The sequence below is a fragment of the Pseudophryne corroboree genome, chromosome 2 (genome assembly GCF_028390025.1).
Source record: "Pseudophryne corroboree isolate aPseCor3 chromosome 2, aPseCor3.hap2, whole genome shotgun sequence".
In the NCBI taxonomy this organism is placed as follows: Eukaryota; Metazoa; Chordata; class Amphibia; order Anura; family Myobatrachidae; genus Pseudophryne; species Pseudophryne corroboree.
Window position 1 is genome coordinate 687,986,671 of NC_086445.1, and position 18,000 is coordinate 688,004,670.

Here is an 18,000-nt window from a genome sequence, read left to right on the forward strand (position 1 = left end):
GTTTCAGTCATCTTAAAACCAGTCTTTATGCCACAAGTCAGTCCTTAATTAAACAGAAATAACTACAAATAACTGAACAAGTTTAAACAAATAAATGGAGGTCAAAATTTTTGTAAAAATTTGCAAGAACATTAAAAGTCTATATAAGTGAATATAAATGATTTTTTTTTTTTTTATATAATGAATATAAGCAATATGTTTGAAGCTGCTGGTAAGTCACTACCAACCTTGTATACTGCCGGTGGTGATTAGAGAAGAGAAGGATGTTGTACTTGGTCTGTCACTAGTCTGCCCTCTATTGTACATCCTGGAGTACAGTCCTGTAGTGTTGTCTGCATTGAATACATTTTATATAACTATGAGCTTCCATACACTGCTGATGTTATTGCTTTATACTGTATGTAATCAACACACCCCAAACTAATATTCTAGAGCAGTTTCTTAAAGTGGTCCTCAAGCACCCTAACAGTCCAGGTTTAAAGTTATTTCATGCTTGGCCACAGTCACTGAATTAGCATCTCAGTCTATTTGATTTAACCATCTGTGCAGAGCCATGGCTATATGTAAAACCTGGATCATTGTAATTCCTTGAGGATTGCATTTGAGAACCTCTATTCAAGAAGATTCTTATCCACTGATGAAGCAATATTGTCTTTTCTGTATATATTTGAGCAAAACTTTTATAGCAATTTACAATTTGTACATGCAGTTCAAAAACTGAAAGCCTAAAACTGGCTTTACTGAGCATGCTCAGGATAGCAGCCACATGTACTCCCAGGTTCCCCTTAATGCCCAGCTTTACTTATGACACTGAAATGCTGACTGTATTGTAGATATATCACTGTGATGCTCTCTCTATTGCTATAAGGTTAAACTAATCAGATTCACTAATTTTGATTCTGGAACCAGTGTAATAAATTGGTTGGGAACTTATCCAGCTATCAATACCATCACTCTGTATTTATCCCACATAGTCACATTTTACAGTTAGCATTCAGGTTTCAGTCATCTTAAAACCAGTCTTTATGCCACAATTCAGTTCTTAATTAAACAGAAATAACTACAAATAACTGAACAAGTTTAACCAAATAAATGGAGGTCAAAATTTTTGTAAAAATTTGCAAGAACATTACATTTCTATATAAGTGAATATAAAATGAATGTATTTTTATATAATGAATATAAGCAATATGTTTGAAGCTGCTGGTAAGTCACTACCAACCTTGTATACTGCCGGTGGTAATTAGAGAAGAGAAGGATGTTGTACTTGGTCTGTCACTAGTCTGCCCTCTATTGGACATCCTGGAGTGCAGTCCTGTAGTGTTGTCTGCATTGAATACATTTTATATAACTATGAGCTTCCATACACTGCTGATGTTATTGCTTTATATATGACATTTCCAATAACCTCCCTTGCCCAGTCACACTACACTGAGGAAAAGTAATGTTATTGTCACTGAGGATGAAAGTACTAATTGTTTCAACGAGTATATCATAATGTATGTAATCAACACACCCCAAACTAATATTCTAGAACAGTTTCTTAAAATGGTCCTCAAACACCCTAACAGTCCAGGTTTAAAGATATTCCATGCTTGGCCACAGGTGACTCAATTAGCATCTCAGTCAATTTTCTTTAAACCATCTGTGCAGAGCCATGGCTATACGTAAAACCTGGATCGTTGTGGTTCCTTGAGGACTGCATTTGAGAACCTCTATTCAAGAAGATTCTCATCTGCTCCTGAGGCAACATTTTCTTTTCTGTATACATCTGAGCAACACTTCTAAAGCAATTTACAATTTGTACATTCAGTTCAAAAACTGAAAGCCAAAAATTGGCTTTACTGAGCATGCTCAGGAGAGTAGCCACATGTACCACCAGGTTCCCCATAATGCCCAGCTTTACTTATGACACTGAAATGCTGACTGTATTATTAGATATGTCACTATATTGCTCTCTTTATTGCTATAAGGTTAAACTAGTCAGACACAATGGGTGGAATTCAAATGTTTGAAAAGTCGATTGGATGTCTGTTTTTTCCTGTCTATTGGATAGGAAAAAAACTGACTCCCAACTCACTTTTCAAACATTTGAATCTCCCCCATATTGTTTCTGGAAACAATTAGATGAATTGGTTGGGAATTTTTCTACTAGGGTTACCATCACTCTGGATGTATCCCAGATAGTCACATTTTGCAATTAGTGTTCATGTTTCAGTGATCTTAAAATCAGTCTTTATGCCACAAGTCAGTCCTGAATTAAAGAGGAATAATTACAAATAACTGCACACATTTCAACAAATCAATGGAAAGAAACAGATATTTGTAAGAATTTGTAAAAAAAAATGTTTAAAGCTGCTGGCAAGTCACTACCAACCTTGTCTACTGTCGGTGGCACTTGGTCTGTCACTAGTCTGCCCTCTACTGGACATCCTGGAGTGCAGTACTGTAGTGTCTGCATGGAATAGTTTTATATAACTGTGAGCTTTCATACACTGCTGATGTAATTGCTTTGTATATGAAATTTGCAATAACCTCTCTTGTCCAGTCGCACTACAGTGCATTAAATAAGTATTCTCAGTGAGGGTGAAAGAACTAATTGTTTCAACAAGGACGTAGGGGGTCATTCCGAGTTGTTCGCTAGTTGCCGATTTTTGCTATACTGCGATTAGTCGCTTACTGCGCATGCGTAAGGTTCGCAGAGCGCATGCGCTTAGTTATTTTACACAAAAGTTATGTATTTTACTCACGGCATAACGAAGCTTTTTCATCGCTGTGCTGATCGTAGTGTGAATGACAGGAAGTGGGTGTTTCTGGGCGGAAACTTGCCGTTTTATGGGAGTGTGCGGAAAAACGCAGGCGTTCGAGTTGCAAAACGCAGGAGTGGCTGGAGAAACGGGGGAGTGGTTGGGCGAACGCTGGGTGTGTTTGTGACGTCAAACCAGGAACGAAAAGGGCTGAGCTGGTCGCAATGGCTGAGTAAGTCTGGAACTACTCATAATCTGCGGGGTAATCGTTACGAGAAGATTAGCGAAGCTTTCGTTCGCAATTCTGCTATGCTAAGATACACTCCCAGTAGGCGGCGGCTTAGCGTGTGCAATGCTGCTAAAAGCAGCTAGCGAGCGAACAACTCGAAATCACCCCCATAATATGCAATCATCACTCCCCAAACTAACATTCTAGAGTAATCTCATCTGCTCCTGAGGCGACATTGTCTTTTCTGTATGCTTTTAAGCCACACATGTACAGTGATTTACAATATGGGCAATTAGTTCTAGAACTGAAAGTGCAAAATTGGCTTAACTGAGCATGCTGAGGGAGCAGAGTAGGAACTCCAGAGCTGACAAATGTGTTACACCAGCTCTCCCCTACTGCCCAGCTTGCTATAGATATGACACTGAAATGCTGATGGTATTTTAGAAATACAACTGTGAGGCTCTTTGTATCGGTACAAGATTAAACTAATCAGACACATTTTGATTCTGGAACCAGTGTAATAAATTGGTTGGGAACTTAACCAGCTATCAAAACTATCACTATGTATCTATCCCACATAGTCACATTTTACAGTTAGCATTCAGGTTTCAGTCATCTTAAAACCAGTCTTTATGCCACAAGTCAGTCCTTAATTAAACAGAAATAACTACAAATAACTGAACAAGTTTAAACAAATAAATGGAGGTCAAAATTTTTGTAAAAATTTGCAAGAACATTAAAAGTCTATATAAGTGAATATAAATGATTTTTTTTTTTATATAATGAATATAAGCAATATGTTTGAAGCTGCTGGTAAGTCACTACCAACCTTGTATACTGCCGGTGGTGATTAGAGAAGAGAAGGATGTTGTACTTGGTCTGTCACTAGTCTGCCCTCTATTGGACATCCTGGAGTACAGTCCTGTAGTGTTGTCTGCATTGAATACATTTTATATAACTATGAGCTTCCATACACTGCTGATGTTATTGCTTTATACTGTATGTAATCAACACACCCCAAACTAATATTCTAGAGCAGTTTCTTAAAGTGGTCCTCAAGCACCCTAACAGTCCATGTTTAAAGTTATTTCATGCTTGGCCACAGTCACTGAATTAGCATCTCAGTCTATTTGATTTAACCATCTGTGCAGAGCCATGGCTATACGTAAAACCTGGATCATTGTAATTCCTTGAGGATTGCATTTGAGAACCTCTATTCAAGAAGATTCTTATCCACTGATGAAGCAATATTGTCTTTTCTGTATATATTTGAGCAAAACTTTTATAGCAATTTACAATTTGTACATGCAGTTCAAAAACTGAAAGCCTAAAACTGGCTTTACTGAGCATGCCCAGGATAGCAGCCACATGTACTCCCAGGTTCCCCTTAATGCCCAGCTTTACTTATGACACTGAAATGCTGACTGTATTGTAGATATATCACTGTGATGCTCTCTCTATTGCTATAAGGTTAAACTAATCAGACACATTTTGATTCTGGAACCAGTGTAATAAATTGGTTGGGAACTTATCCAGCTATCAATACCATCACTCTGTATTTATCCCACATAGTCACATTTTACAGTTAGCATTCAGGTTTCAGTCATCTTAAAACCAGTCTTTATGCCACAATTCAGTTCTTAATTAAACAGAAATAACTACAAATAACTGAACAAGTTTAACCAAATAAATGGAGGTCAAAATTTTTGTAAAAATTTGCAAGAACATTAAATTTCTATATAAGTGAATATAAAATGAATTTATTTTTATATAATGAATATAAGCAATATGTTTGAAGCTGCTGGTAAGTCACTACCAACCTTGTATACTGCCGGTGGTAATTAGAGAAGAGAAGGATGTTGTACTTGGTCTGTCACTAGTCTGCCCTCTATTGGACATCCTGGAGTGCAGTCCTGTAGTGTTGTCTGCATTGAATACATTTTATATAACTATGAGCTTCCATACACTGCTGATGTTATTGCTTTATATATGACATTTCCAATAACCTCCCTTGCCCAGTCACACTACACTGAGGAAAAGTAATGTTATTGTCACTGAGGATGAAAGTACTAATTGTTTCAACGAGTACATCATAATGTATGTAATCAACACACCCCAAACTAATATTCTAGAGCAGTTTCTTAAAATGGTCCTCAAACACCCTAACAGTTCAGGTTTAAAGATATTCCATGCTTGGCCACAGGTGACTCAATTAGCATCTCAGTCAATTTTCTTTAACCATCTGTGCAGAGCCATGGCTATACGTAAAACCTGGATCATTGTGGTTCCTTGAGGACTGCATTTGAGAACCTCTATTCAAGTAGATTCTCATCTGCTCCTGAGGCAACATTTTCTTTTCTGTATACATCTGAGCAACACTTCTACAGCAATTTACAATTTGTACATTCAGTTCAAAAACTGAAAGCCAAAAATTGGATTTACTGAGCATGCTCAGGAGAGCAGCCACATGTACCACCAGGTTCCCCATAATGCCCAGCTTTACTTATGACACTGAAATGCTGACTGTATTATTAGATATGTCAGTATGATGCTCTCTTTATTGCTATAAGGTTAAACTAGTCAGACACAATGGGTGGAATTCAAATGTTTGAAAAGTCGATTGGATGTCTGTTTTTTCCTGTCTATTGGATAGGAAAAAAACTGACTCCCAACTCACTTTTCAAACATTTGAATCTCCCCCATATTGTTTCTGGAAACAATTAGATGAATTGGTTGGGAATTTTTCTACTAGGGTTACCATCACTCTGGATGTATCCCAGATAGTCACATTTTGCAATTAGTGTTCATGTTTCAGTGATCTTAAAATCAGTCTTTATGCCACAAGTCAGTCCTGAATTAAAGAGGAATAATTACAAATAACTGCACACATTTCAACAAATCAATGGAAAAAAACAGATATTTGTAAGAATTTGTAAAAACATAAACTCCTATATATATAAATAGTAAATTATATTTATAAATATGAATACAAATGTTATGTTTAAAGCTGCTGGCAAGTCACTACCAACCTTGTCTACTGTCGGTGGTGGTTATGGGAGAAGAGGAAGATGTTGCACTTGGTCTGTCACTAGTCTGCCCTCTACTGGACATCCTGGAGTGCAGTACTGTAGTGTCTGCATGGAATAGATTTTATATAATTGTGAGCGTTCATACACTGCTGATGTAATTGCTTTGTATATGAAATTTGCAATAACCTCTCTTGTCCAGTCGCACTACAATGCATTAAATAAGTATTCTCAGTGAGGGTGGAAGAACTAATTGTTTCAACAAGGACGTAGGGGGTCATTCCGAGTTGTTCGCTCGTTGCCGATTTTTGCTATACTGCGATTAGTCGCTTAGTGCGCATGCGCAAGGTTCGCAGAGCGCATGCGCTTAGTTATTTTACACAAAAGTTAGGTATTTTACTCACGGCATAACGAAGCTTTTTCATCGCTGTGCTGATCGTAGTGTGAATGACAGGAAGTGGGTGTTTCTGGGGGGAAACTTGCTGTTTTATGGGAGTGTGCGGAAAAACGCAGGCGTTCGAGTTGCTAAACGCAGGAGTGGCTGGAGAAACGGGGGAGTGGTTGGGCGAACGCTGGGTGTGTTTGTGACGTCAAACCAGGAACGAAAAGGACTGAGCTGGTCGCAATGGCTGAGTAAGTCTGGAGCTACTCAGAATCTGCGGGGTAATCGTTACGAAAAGATTAGCAAAGCTTTCGTTCGCAATTCTGCTATGCTAAGATACACTCCCAGTAGGCGGCGGCTTAGCGTGTGCAATGCTGCTAAAAGCAGCTAGCGAGCGAACAACTCGGAATCACCCCCATAATATGCAATCATCACTCCCTAAACTAACATTCTAGAGTAATCTCATCTGCTCCTGAGGCGACATTGTCTTTTCTGTATGTATGCTTTTAAGCCACACATGTACAGTGATTTACAATATGGGCAATTAGTTCTAGAACTGAAAGTGCAAAATTGGCTTAACTGAGCATGCTCAGGGCGCAGAGTGGGAACTCCAGAGCTGACAAATGTGTTACACCAGCTCTCCCCTACTGCCCAACTTGCTATAGATACGACACTGAAATGCTGATGGTATTTTAGAAATACAACTGTGAGGCTCTTTGTATCGGTACAAGATTAAACTAATCAGACACATTTTGATTCTGGAACCAGTGTAATAAATTGGTTGGGAACTTATCCAGCTATCAATACTATCACTATGTATCTATCCCACATAGTCACATTTTACAGTTAGCATTCAGGTTTCAGTCATCTTAAAACCAGTCTTTATGCCACAAGTCAGTCCTTAATTAAACAGAAATAACTACAAATAACTGAACAAGTTTAAACAAATAAATGGAGGTCAAAATTTTTGTAAAAATTTGCAAAAACATTAAAATTCTATATAAGGGAATATAAAATGATTTTTTTTATATATATATAATGAATATAAGCAATATGTTTGAAGCTGCTGGTAAGTCACTACCAACCTTGTATACTGCCGGTGGTGATTAGAGAAGAGAAGGATGTTGTACTTGGTCTGTCACTAGTCTGCCATCTATTGGACATTCTAGAGTACAGTCCTGTAGTGTTGTCTGCATTGAATACATTTTATATAACTATGAGCTTCCATACACTGCTGATGTTAGTGCTTTATTTATGACATTTCCAATAACCTCCCTTGCCCAGTCACGCTACACTGAGGAAAGGTAATGTTATTGTCGCTGAGGATGAAAGAACTAATTGTTTCAACGAGTACATCATACTGAAGGTAATCAACACACCCCAAAATAATATTATAGAGCAGTTTCTTAAAGTGGTCCTCAAGCACCCTAACAGTCCAGGTTTAAAGTTATTCCATGCTTGGCCACAGGTGACTCAATTAGCATCTCAGTCAATTTGCTTTAATCATCTGTGCAGAGCCATGGCTATACGTAAAAGCTGGATCGTTGTGGTTCCTTGAGGACTGCATTTGAGAACCTATATTCAAGAAGATTCTCATCCACTGATGAGGCAACATTTTCTTTTCTGTATACATCTGAGCAACACTTCTACAGCAATTTACAATTTGTACATTCAGTTCAAAAACTGAAAGCCAAAAATTTGCATTACTGAGCATGCTCAGGAGAGCAGCCACATGTACCACCAGGTTCCCCTTAATGCCCAGCTTTACTTATGACACTGAAATGCTGACTGTATTATTAGATATGTCACTATGATGCTCTCTTTATTGCTATAAGGTTAAACTAGTCAGACACAATGGGTGGAATTCAAATGTTTGAAAAGTCGGTTGGATGTCTGTTATTTCCTGTCTATTGGATAGGAAAAAACTGACTCCCAACTCACTTTTCAAACATTTGAATCTCCCCCATATTGTTTCTGGAAACAATTAGATGAACTGATTGGGAATTTTTCTACTAGGGTTACCATCACTCTGGATGTATCCCAGATAGTTACATTTTGCAATTAGTGTTCATGTTTCAGTGATCTTAAAATCAGTCTTTATGCCACAAGTCAGTCCTGAATTAAAGAGGAATAATTACATATAACTGCACAAATTTCAACAAATCAATGGAAAAAAACAGATATTTGTAAGAATTTGTAAAAACATAAACTCCTATATATATATAAATAGTAAATTATATTTATAAATATGAATACAAATCAGTGCCGTTTCTTGCGGCGGGCGAGCCGTGCAACCGCACGGGGCACCCGCCGCGGCACTTTGTGTGTCCTTGTCTGCTCCTCCTTCCTCTTCCCGAGCACTCCTGCTCGGGGGGCGGAGTTTCGCGGAATGACGTGATTGCGTCATGGCGTCACGACGCAATCGCGTAATTCCGCGAAACCACGCCCCCCAAGCAGGAGTACTCGGATGATGGGGGAGGAGCAGACTACCTGAAAGGAGGAGGCGGCCGGCGCGAGGGAGGTGAGGCGGCCCGACTTCGAAGAGCGGGAAGGTTCTGTATATGTAAGTAGTCTCTCTCTCTCCCCCCCCCCTTTCCCCCCCCCCCACTTGACACCTGCCTGCCACACTGTATTTAATGGGGACATCTGCCTGCCGCACTGTATTTAATGGGGACACCTGCCTGCCGCACTGTATTTAATGGGGACATCTGCCTGCCGCACTGTATTTAATGGGGACATCTGCCTGCCGCACTGTATTTAATGGGGACACCTGCCTTCCGCACTGTATTTAATGTACACCTGCCTGCCGCACTGTATTTAATGGGGACATCTGCCTGCCGCACTGTATTTAATCGGGACACCTGTCTGCCGCACTGTATTTAATGGGGACATCTGCCTGCCGCACTGTATTTAATGGGGACACCTGCCTGCCGCACTGTATTTAATGGGGACACCTGCCTGCCGCACTGTATTTAATGGGGACACCTGCCTGCCGCACTGTATTTAATGGGGACACCTCCCTGCCGCACTGTATTTAATGGGGACATCTGCTTGTGTAATGTGTAAAAAGGGGACACCTGCCCGCCGTACTGTGTAAAATGGGGACATGTGCCTGCCGCACTGTATTTAATGGGGACACTTGCCTGCCGCACTGTATTTAATGGGGACACTTGCCTGCCGCACTGTATTTAATGGGGACATCTGCTTGTGTACTGTGTAAAAAGGGGACACCTGCCTGCCGTACTGTGTAAAATGGGGACGTGCTTGCCGCACTGTGTAAAATGGGGACACCTGCCTGCGTACTGTGTAAAATGGGGACACTTGTCTGCGTACTGTGTAAAATGGGGACACCTGCCTGCGTAATGTGTAAAATGGGGACACCTGCCTGCGTACTGTGTAAAATGGGGACACCTGTCTGCGTACTGTGTAAAATGGGGACACCTGCCTGCGTACTGTGTAAAAAGGGGACACCTCCCTGCGTAATGTATAAAATGGGGACACCTGCCTGCATAATGTGTAAAATGGGGACACCTGCCTGCCATACTGTGTAAAATGGGGACACTTGCCTGCCGTACTGTATAAAATGGGGACTTTAGATTTTTTTATTTTTCCCTGTGGTGGCCGTGATGATATCAGATGAGGCCACACCCACTTTAATGAGCCCACGCCCATTTTAATGAGGGGGGGGGGGGCGCATTTTGAAATCTCGCACTGGGAGCCAAATTGGCTAGAAACAGCCCTGATACAAATGTTATATTTAAAGCTGCTGGCAAGTCACTACCAACCTTGTCTACTGTCGGTGGTGGTTATGGGAGAAGAGGAAGATGTTGCACTTGGTCTGTCACTAGTCTGCCCTCTACTGGACATCCTGGAGTGCAGTACTGTAGTGTCTGCATAGAATAGATTTTATATAACTGTGAGCGTTCATACACTGCTGATGTAATTGCTTTGTATATGAAATTTGCAATAACCTCTCTTGTCCAGTCGCACTACAATGCATTAAATAAGTGTTGGAGCCATGTTGGAGACCAGAGTACTATCAATGAAGTTCCCAATCTGTGTCTAGCCAATTCTGCGTGTTATTCCCTTACAAAAGGGGTCTAGCTCAGAGGGAGAGTGCCAGTGCTTCATGTTACCTCTTTGTGAAAGGTTCTCCAGCTCTGTGCTCTCAGGTTACTTCTGGTTCCCTGGTCCTGGTTGCTCTCATCCATCGGTTACCTAAACGCTGCTGCAGTCCTGCTGTCTAAGTTAGTTGCCACTCGTGGAAGCGCTCATGAGGTCCCAGGTCGTAGAGGAGCTCCAGGTGCTAACGGCAGTTTCCGCAGACATCTTCATTTCTTCAAAGTCCAAGTTCTTCAGCCTCGTCTTTCAATCACAAACCACAGTCCTCATTTCTTCAAAGTCCATGTTCTTCAGCCTCGTCTTTCAATCACAAACCACAGTCCTCATTTCTTCAAAGTCCAAGTTCTTCAGCCTCGTCTTTCAATTACAAACCACAGTCTTAATTTCTTCAAAGTCCAAGTTCTTCGGCCTTGTCTTTTAATCATAAAACACAGTCTTCAGTTCTTTTTTATCGGAGTTCTTCAGCTTCACTCTTCAAGTCATTTAACCATAGACTCTAATTCTTCCAGTTTCTTCAATTGCTCCAATATTCGTGTACAGCCTGATTATTCTTTAAAACTACAGTTATCTTTCTACGAAGTCCTCCTTTTCTTTATGCCCTCTGGCCAACGTTAACACTTAGTTAGGCTTCCACCCCATGAGGAGGAATTACATTCATCCACCTTGTTTACTCTCCTCACAGGTAGCTGTCCGTTCAGCCAAAACTCGGTTGTCGGACGGAAACCCCAACTTATGCCGAGCGTGACACAATAACCTCCCTTGCCCAGTCACACTACACTGAGGAAAAGTAATGTTATTGTCACTGAGGATGAAAGAACTAATTGTTTCAATGAGTACATCATACTGTATGTAATCAACACACCCCAAAATAAAATTCTAGAACAGTTTCTTAAAGTGGTCCTCAAGCACACTAACAGTCCAGGTTTAAAGTTATTCCATGCTTGGCCACAGGTGACTCAATTAGCATCTCAGTCAATTTGCTTTAATCATCTGTGCAGAGCCATGGCTATACGTAAAACCTGGATCATTGTGGTTCCTTGAGGACTGCATTTGAGTACCTCTATTCAAGAAGATTCTCATTCACTGATGAGGCAACATTTTCTTTTCCATATATATTTGAGCAACACTTCTCTAGCAATTTACAATTTGTACATACAGTTAAAAACTGAAAGCCAAAAACTGGCTTTACTGAGCATGCTCAGGAGAGCAGCCACATGTACACCAGGTTCCCCTTAATGCCCAGCTTTACTTATGACACTGAAATTCTGACTGTATTGTAGATATATCACTGTGATGCTCTCTCTATTGCTATAAGGTTAAACTAGTCAGACACATATTGTTTCTGGAAACAGTTTAATAAATTGGTTAGGAAGTTATCCAGCTATCATTACCATCACTCTGGATCTATCCTACATAGTCACATTTTACAGATAGCGTTCAGGTTTCAGTCATCTTAAAACCAGTCTTTATGCCACAAGTCAGTCCTTAATTAAACAGAAATAACTACAAATAACTGAGCAAGTTTAAACAAATAAGTTGAGGTCAAAAGTTTTTGTAAAAATCTGCAAGAACATTAAAATCCTATATAAATAAATATAAAATGAATTTATTTTTATATAATGAATATAAGCAATTTTTTTGAAGCTGCTGGTAAGTCACTACCAACCTTGTATACTACCGGTGGTGATTAGAGAAGAAAAGGATGTTTTACTTGGTCTGTCACTAGTCTGCCCTCTATTGGACATCCTGGAGTGTAGTCCTGTAGTGTTGTCTGCATTGAATATATTTTATATAACTATGAGCTTCCATACACTGCTGATGTTATTGCTTTATATATGACATTTCCAATACCCTCCCTAGCCCAGTCACACTACACTGAAGAAAAGTAATGTTATTGTCACTAAGGATGAAAGAACTACTGTAATTGTTTCAACGAGTATATCATACTGTATGTAATCAACACACCCCAAACTAATATTCTAGAGCAGTTTCTTAAAGTGGTCCTCAAGCACACTAACAGTCCAGGTTTAAAGTTATTCCATGCTTGTCCACAGGTGACTCAGTTAGCATCTCAGTCAATTTGCTTTAATCATCTGTGCAGAGCCATGGCTATACGTAAAACCTGGATTGCTGTGGTTCCTTGAGGACTGCATTTGAGAACCTATATTCAAGAAGATTCTCATCCACTGATGAGGCAACATTTTATTTTCTGTATTCATCTGAGCAACACTTCTACAACAATTTACAATTTGTACATTCAGTTCAAAATCTGAAAGCCAATAATTGGCTTTACTGAGCATGCTCAGGGAAGCAGCCACATGTACCACCAGGTTCCCCTTAATGCCCAGCTTTACTTATGACACTGAAATGCTTACTGTATTGTAGATATATCACTGTGATGCTCTCTCTATTGCTATAAGGTTAAACTAGTCAGACACAATTGGTGGAATTCAAATGTTTGAGAAGTAGGTTGGGTGTTTGTTTTTTCCTGTCTATTAGATAGGAAAAAACTGACTCCCAACTCACTTTTCAAACATTTGAATCTCCCCCATATTGTTTCTGGAAACAATTAGATGAATTGGTTGGGAATTTTTCTACTAGGGTTACCATCACTCTGGATGTATCCCAGATAGTCACATTTTGCAATTAGTGTTCATGTTTTAGTGATCTTAAAATCAGTCTTTATGCCACAAGTCAGTCCTGAATTAAAGAGGAATAATTACAAATAACTGCACAAATTTCAACAAATCAATGGAAAAAAAACAGATATTTGTAAGAATTTGTAAAAACATAAACTCCTATATATATAAATAGTAAATTATATTTATAAATATGAATACAAATGTTATGTTTAAAGCTGCTGGCAAGTCACTACCAACCTTGTATACTGCCGGTGGTAATTAGAGAAGAGAAGGATGTTTTACTTGGTCTGTCACAAGTCTGCCCTCTATTGGACATCCTGGAGTGCAGTCCTGTAGTGTTGTCTGCATTGAATACATTTTATATAACTATGAGCTTCCATACACTGCTGATGTTATTGCTTTATATATGACATTTCCAATAACCTCCCTTGCCCAGCCACACTACACTGAGGTAAAGTAATGTTATTGTCACTGAGGATGAAAGAACTAATTGTTTCAACGAGTACATCATACTGTATGTAATCAACACACCCCAAACTAATATTCTAGAGCAGTTTCTTAAAATGGTCCTCAAGCACCCTAACAGTCCAGGTTTAAAGTTATTCCATGCTTGGCCACAGGTGACTCAATTAGCATCTCAGTCAATTTGCTTTAACCATCTGTGCAGAGCCATGGCTATACTTAAAACCTGGATTGCTGTGGTTCCTTGAGGACTGCATTTGAGAACCTCTATTCAAGAAGATTCTCATCCACTGATAAGGCAACATTTTTTTTTCTGTATACATCTGAGCAACACTTCTACAGCAATTTACAATTTGTACATTCAGTTCAAAAACTGAAAGCCAAAAATTGGCTTTACTGAGCATGCTCAGGATAGCAGAAACATGTTCCACCAGGTTCCCCTAAATGCCCAGCTTTACTTATGACACTGAAATGCTGACTGTATTGTAGATATGTCATGGTGATGCTCACTCTATTTCTATAAGGTTAAACTAGTCAGACACATATTGTTTCTGGAACCAGTTAGATGAATTGGTTGGGAATGTTTCTACTAGGGCAGTGATGGCTAACCTTGACACTCCAGCTGTTGTTGAACTACATATCCCAGCATGCCCTGCTACAGCTTTGTTATTTGGCCATGCTAAAACTGATGCAGGGCATGCTGGGATGTGGAGTTCAACAACAGCTGGAGTGTCAAGGTTAGCCATCACTGTACTAGGGTTACCATCAATCTGGATGTATCCCAGATAGTCACATTTTGCAATTAGTGTTAATGTTTCAGTGATCTTAAAATCAGTCATTATGCCACAAGTCAGTCCTGAATTAAAGAGGAATAATTACAAATAACTTCATTAATTTCAACAAATCAATGGAAAAAAACAGATATTTGTAAGAATTTGTAAAAACATAAACTCCTATATATATATATAAATAGTTTATTATATTTATAAATATGAATACAAATGTTATGTTTAAAGCTGCTGGCAAGTCACTACCAACCTTGTCTACTGTCGGTGGTGGTTATGGGAGAAGAGGAAGATGTTGCACTTGGTCTGTCACTAGTCTGCCCTCTACTGGACATCCTGGAGTGCAGTACTGTAGTGTCTGCGTAGAATAGATTTTATATAACTGTGAGCGTTCATACACTGCTGATGTAATTGCTTTGTATATGAAATTTGCAATAACCTCTCTTGTCTAGTCGCACTACAATGCATTAAATAAATGTTCTCAATGAGGGTGGAAGAACTAATTGTTTCAACAAGGACATAATATGCAATTATCACTCCCCAAAATAATATTCTAGAAAATTCTCATCTGTTTCTGAGGCGACATTGTCTTTTCTGTATGCTTTTTAGCCACACATGTACAGTGATTTACAATATGGGCAATTAGTTCTAGAACTGAAAGTGCAAAATTGGCTTTACTAAGCATGATCAGGAAGCAGAGTAGGAACTCCAGAGCTGACAAATGTGTTACACCAGCTCTCCCCTACTGCCCAGCTTGCTATAGATATGACACTGAAATGCTGATGGTATTTTAGACATACAACTGTGAGGCTCTTTGTATCGGTACAAGATTCAAATAATCAGACACATTTTGATTCTGGAACCAGTGTAATAAATTGGTTGGGAACTTATCCAGCTATCAATACCATCACTCTGTATCTATCTCACATTTAACAGTTAGCGTTCAGGTTTCAGTCATCTTAATACCAGACTTTATGCCACAAGTCAGTCCTTAATTAAACAGAAATAACTACAAATAACTGAACAAGTTTAAACAAATAAATGGAGGTCAAAAATTTTTGTAAAAATTTGCAAGAACATTAAAATTCTATATAAGTGAATATAAAATGAATTTATTTTTATATAATGAATATAAGCAATATGTTTGAAGCTGCTGGTAAGTCACTGCCAACCTTGTATACTGCCGGTGGTGATTAGAGAAGAGAAGGATGTTGTACTTGGTCTGTCACTAGTCTGCCCTCTATTGGACATCCTGGAGTACAGTCTTGTAGTGTTGTCTGCATTGAATACATTTTATATAACTATAAGCATCCTTACACTGCTGATGTTATTGCTTTATATATGACATTTCCAATAACCTCCCTAGCCCAGTCACACTACACTGAGGAAAAGTAATGTTATTGTCACTGAGGATGAAAGTACTAATTGTTTCAACGAGTATATCATAATGTATGTAATCAACACACCCCAAACTAATATTCTAGAGCAGTTTCTTAAAATGGTCCTCACGCACCCTAACAATCCAGGTTTAAAGATATTCCATGCTTGTCCACAGGTGACTCAGTTAGCATCTCAGTCAATTTGATTTAACCATCTGTGCAGAGCCATGGCTATACATAAAACCTGGATCATTGTGATGCCTTGAGGACTGTGTTTGTAAACCTCTATTCAAGAAGATTCTCATCCGCTCCTGAGGCAACATTTTCTTTTCTGTATACATTTAAGTCACATTTCTACAGTAATTTACCATTTGTATCATACTTGCCTACCTGACCCTCTCCATGAGGGAGAAAATGCTCTGTTCCTGGACTTTCCTGGTAATGTATGATTGCCATCACATGTGATGAACTAGTTAATTGATAAGAAAGGTGTTTCACCACAGGTGATGGCAATCATACATTACCAGGAAAGTCCAGGAACAGAGCATTTTCTCCCTCATGGAGAGGGTCAGGTAGGCAAGAATGATTTGTACATTTAGTTAACTGAAAGCCAAAAATTGGCTTTACTGAGCATGCTCAGGAAAGCTAAGTAAGGACCTCCAGAGCAGCCACATATGCCACCAGGTTCCCCTAATGCCCAGCTTTACTTATGACACTGAAATGCTGACTGTATTGTAGATATGCCACTACTGTATGATGCTCTCTCTATTGCTATAAGGTTAAACTAGTCAGACTCATAATGTTTCTGGAACCAGATAGATGAATTGGTTGGGAATTTTTCTACTAGGGTTACCATCACTCTGGATGTATCCCAGATAGTCACATTTTGCAATTAGTGTACATGTTTCAGTGATCTTAAAATCAGTCTTTATGCCACAAGTCAGTCTTGAATTATAGAGAAATAATTACAAATAACTGAACAAATTTGACTAAATCAATGGAAAAAAACAGATATTTGTAAGAATTTGAAAAACATAAACTCCTATATAAGTAAATAGTAAATAATATTTAGAAATTTGAGTTCAAATGTTATGTTTGAAGCTGCTGGCAAGTCACTTCCAACCTTGTATACTGTCGGTGGTGGTTATGGGAGAAGAGGAAGATGTTGCATTTGGTCTGTCACTAGTCTGCCCTCTACTGGACATCCTGGATTGCAGTACTGTAGTGTCTGCATAGAATAGATTTTATATAACTATGAGCATTCATACACTGCTGATGTAATTGCTTTGTATTTGAAATTTGCAATAACCTCTCTTGTCTAGTCGCACTACAGTAAGTTAAATGAATGTTCTCAATGAGGGTGGAAGAACTAATTGTTTCAACAAGGACATAATATGCAATCATCACACCCAGTGGTGCAAGTAGAAAAAAAATGTCTTATAGGTACTGTGTGCGTGCGTGCCCAAAAAATGGGTGTGGCCAAATGCCACATGGGGCATGGTCAATGAAAATGTGGGCATGATACACAGATATTTGTAAGAATTTGTAAAAACATAAACTCCTATATATATATAAATAGTAAATTATATTTATAAATATGAATACAAATCAGTGCCGTTTCTTGCGGCGGGCGAGCCGTGCAACCGCACGGGGCACCCGCCGCGGCACTTTGTGTGTCCTTGTCTGCTCCTCCTTCCTCTTCCCGAGCACTCCTGCTCGGGGGGCGGAGTTTCGCGGAATGACGTGATTGCGTCATGGCGTCACGACGCAATCGCGTAATTCCGCGAAACCACGCCCCCCAAGCAGGAGTACTCGGATGATGGGGGAGGAGCAGACTACCTGAAAGGAGGAGGCGGCCGGCGCGAGGGAGGTGAGGCGGCCCGACTTCGAAGAGCGGGAAGGTTCTGTATATGTAAGTAGTCTCTCTCTCTCCCCCCCCCCTTTCCCCCCCCCCCACTTGACACCTGCCTGCCACACTGTATTTAATGGGGACATCTGCCTGCCGCACTGTATTTAATGGGGACACCTGCCTGCCGCACTGTATTTAATGGGGACATCTGCCTGCCGCACTGTATTTAATGGGGACATCTGCCTGCCGCACTGTATTTAATGGGGACACCTGCCTTCCGCACTGTATTTAATGTACACCTGCCTGCCGCACTGTATTTAATGGGGACATCTGCCTGCCGCACTGTATTTAATCGGGACACCTGTCTGCCGCACTGT

General features: G+C 39.7%; 1 protein-coding gene and 1 long non-coding RNA gene across 2 annotated transcripts in view; both read right to left on the bottom strand.

Annotated features, from left to right (window-relative positions):
• LOC135051088 (uncharacterized) overlaps nt 1-15,856 on the bottom strand; it is a 277,359-nt gene extending 261,503 nt beyond the window's left edge. Inside the window, exons 1-3 of the mRNA XM_063957262.1 lie at nt 15,568-15,856; nt 14,649-14,753; nt 13,386-13,490 (exon numbers count right to left, since the gene is read on the bottom strand). Of these exons, the coding sequence (XP_063813332.1) occupies nt 13,386-13,490; nt 14,649-14,753; nt 15,568-15,646 (289 nt within the window). The 5' untranslated portion in view covers nt 15,647-15,856. The remainder of the gene's footprint in view (nt 1-13,385; nt 13,491-14,648; nt 14,754-15,567) is intronic.
• On the bottom strand, nt 3,812-6,106 carry LOC135051086 (uncharacterized). The gene is made up of 3 exons (XR_010242028.1): nt 6,006-6,106; nt 4,797-4,901; nt 3,812-3,910 (listed from the first exon to the last, which is right to left on the bottom strand). It is a non-coding gene; the product is annotated as an uncharacterized LOC135051086 (long non-coding RNA).
• Nucleotides 15,857-18,000: the final 2,144 nt, after the last annotated feature.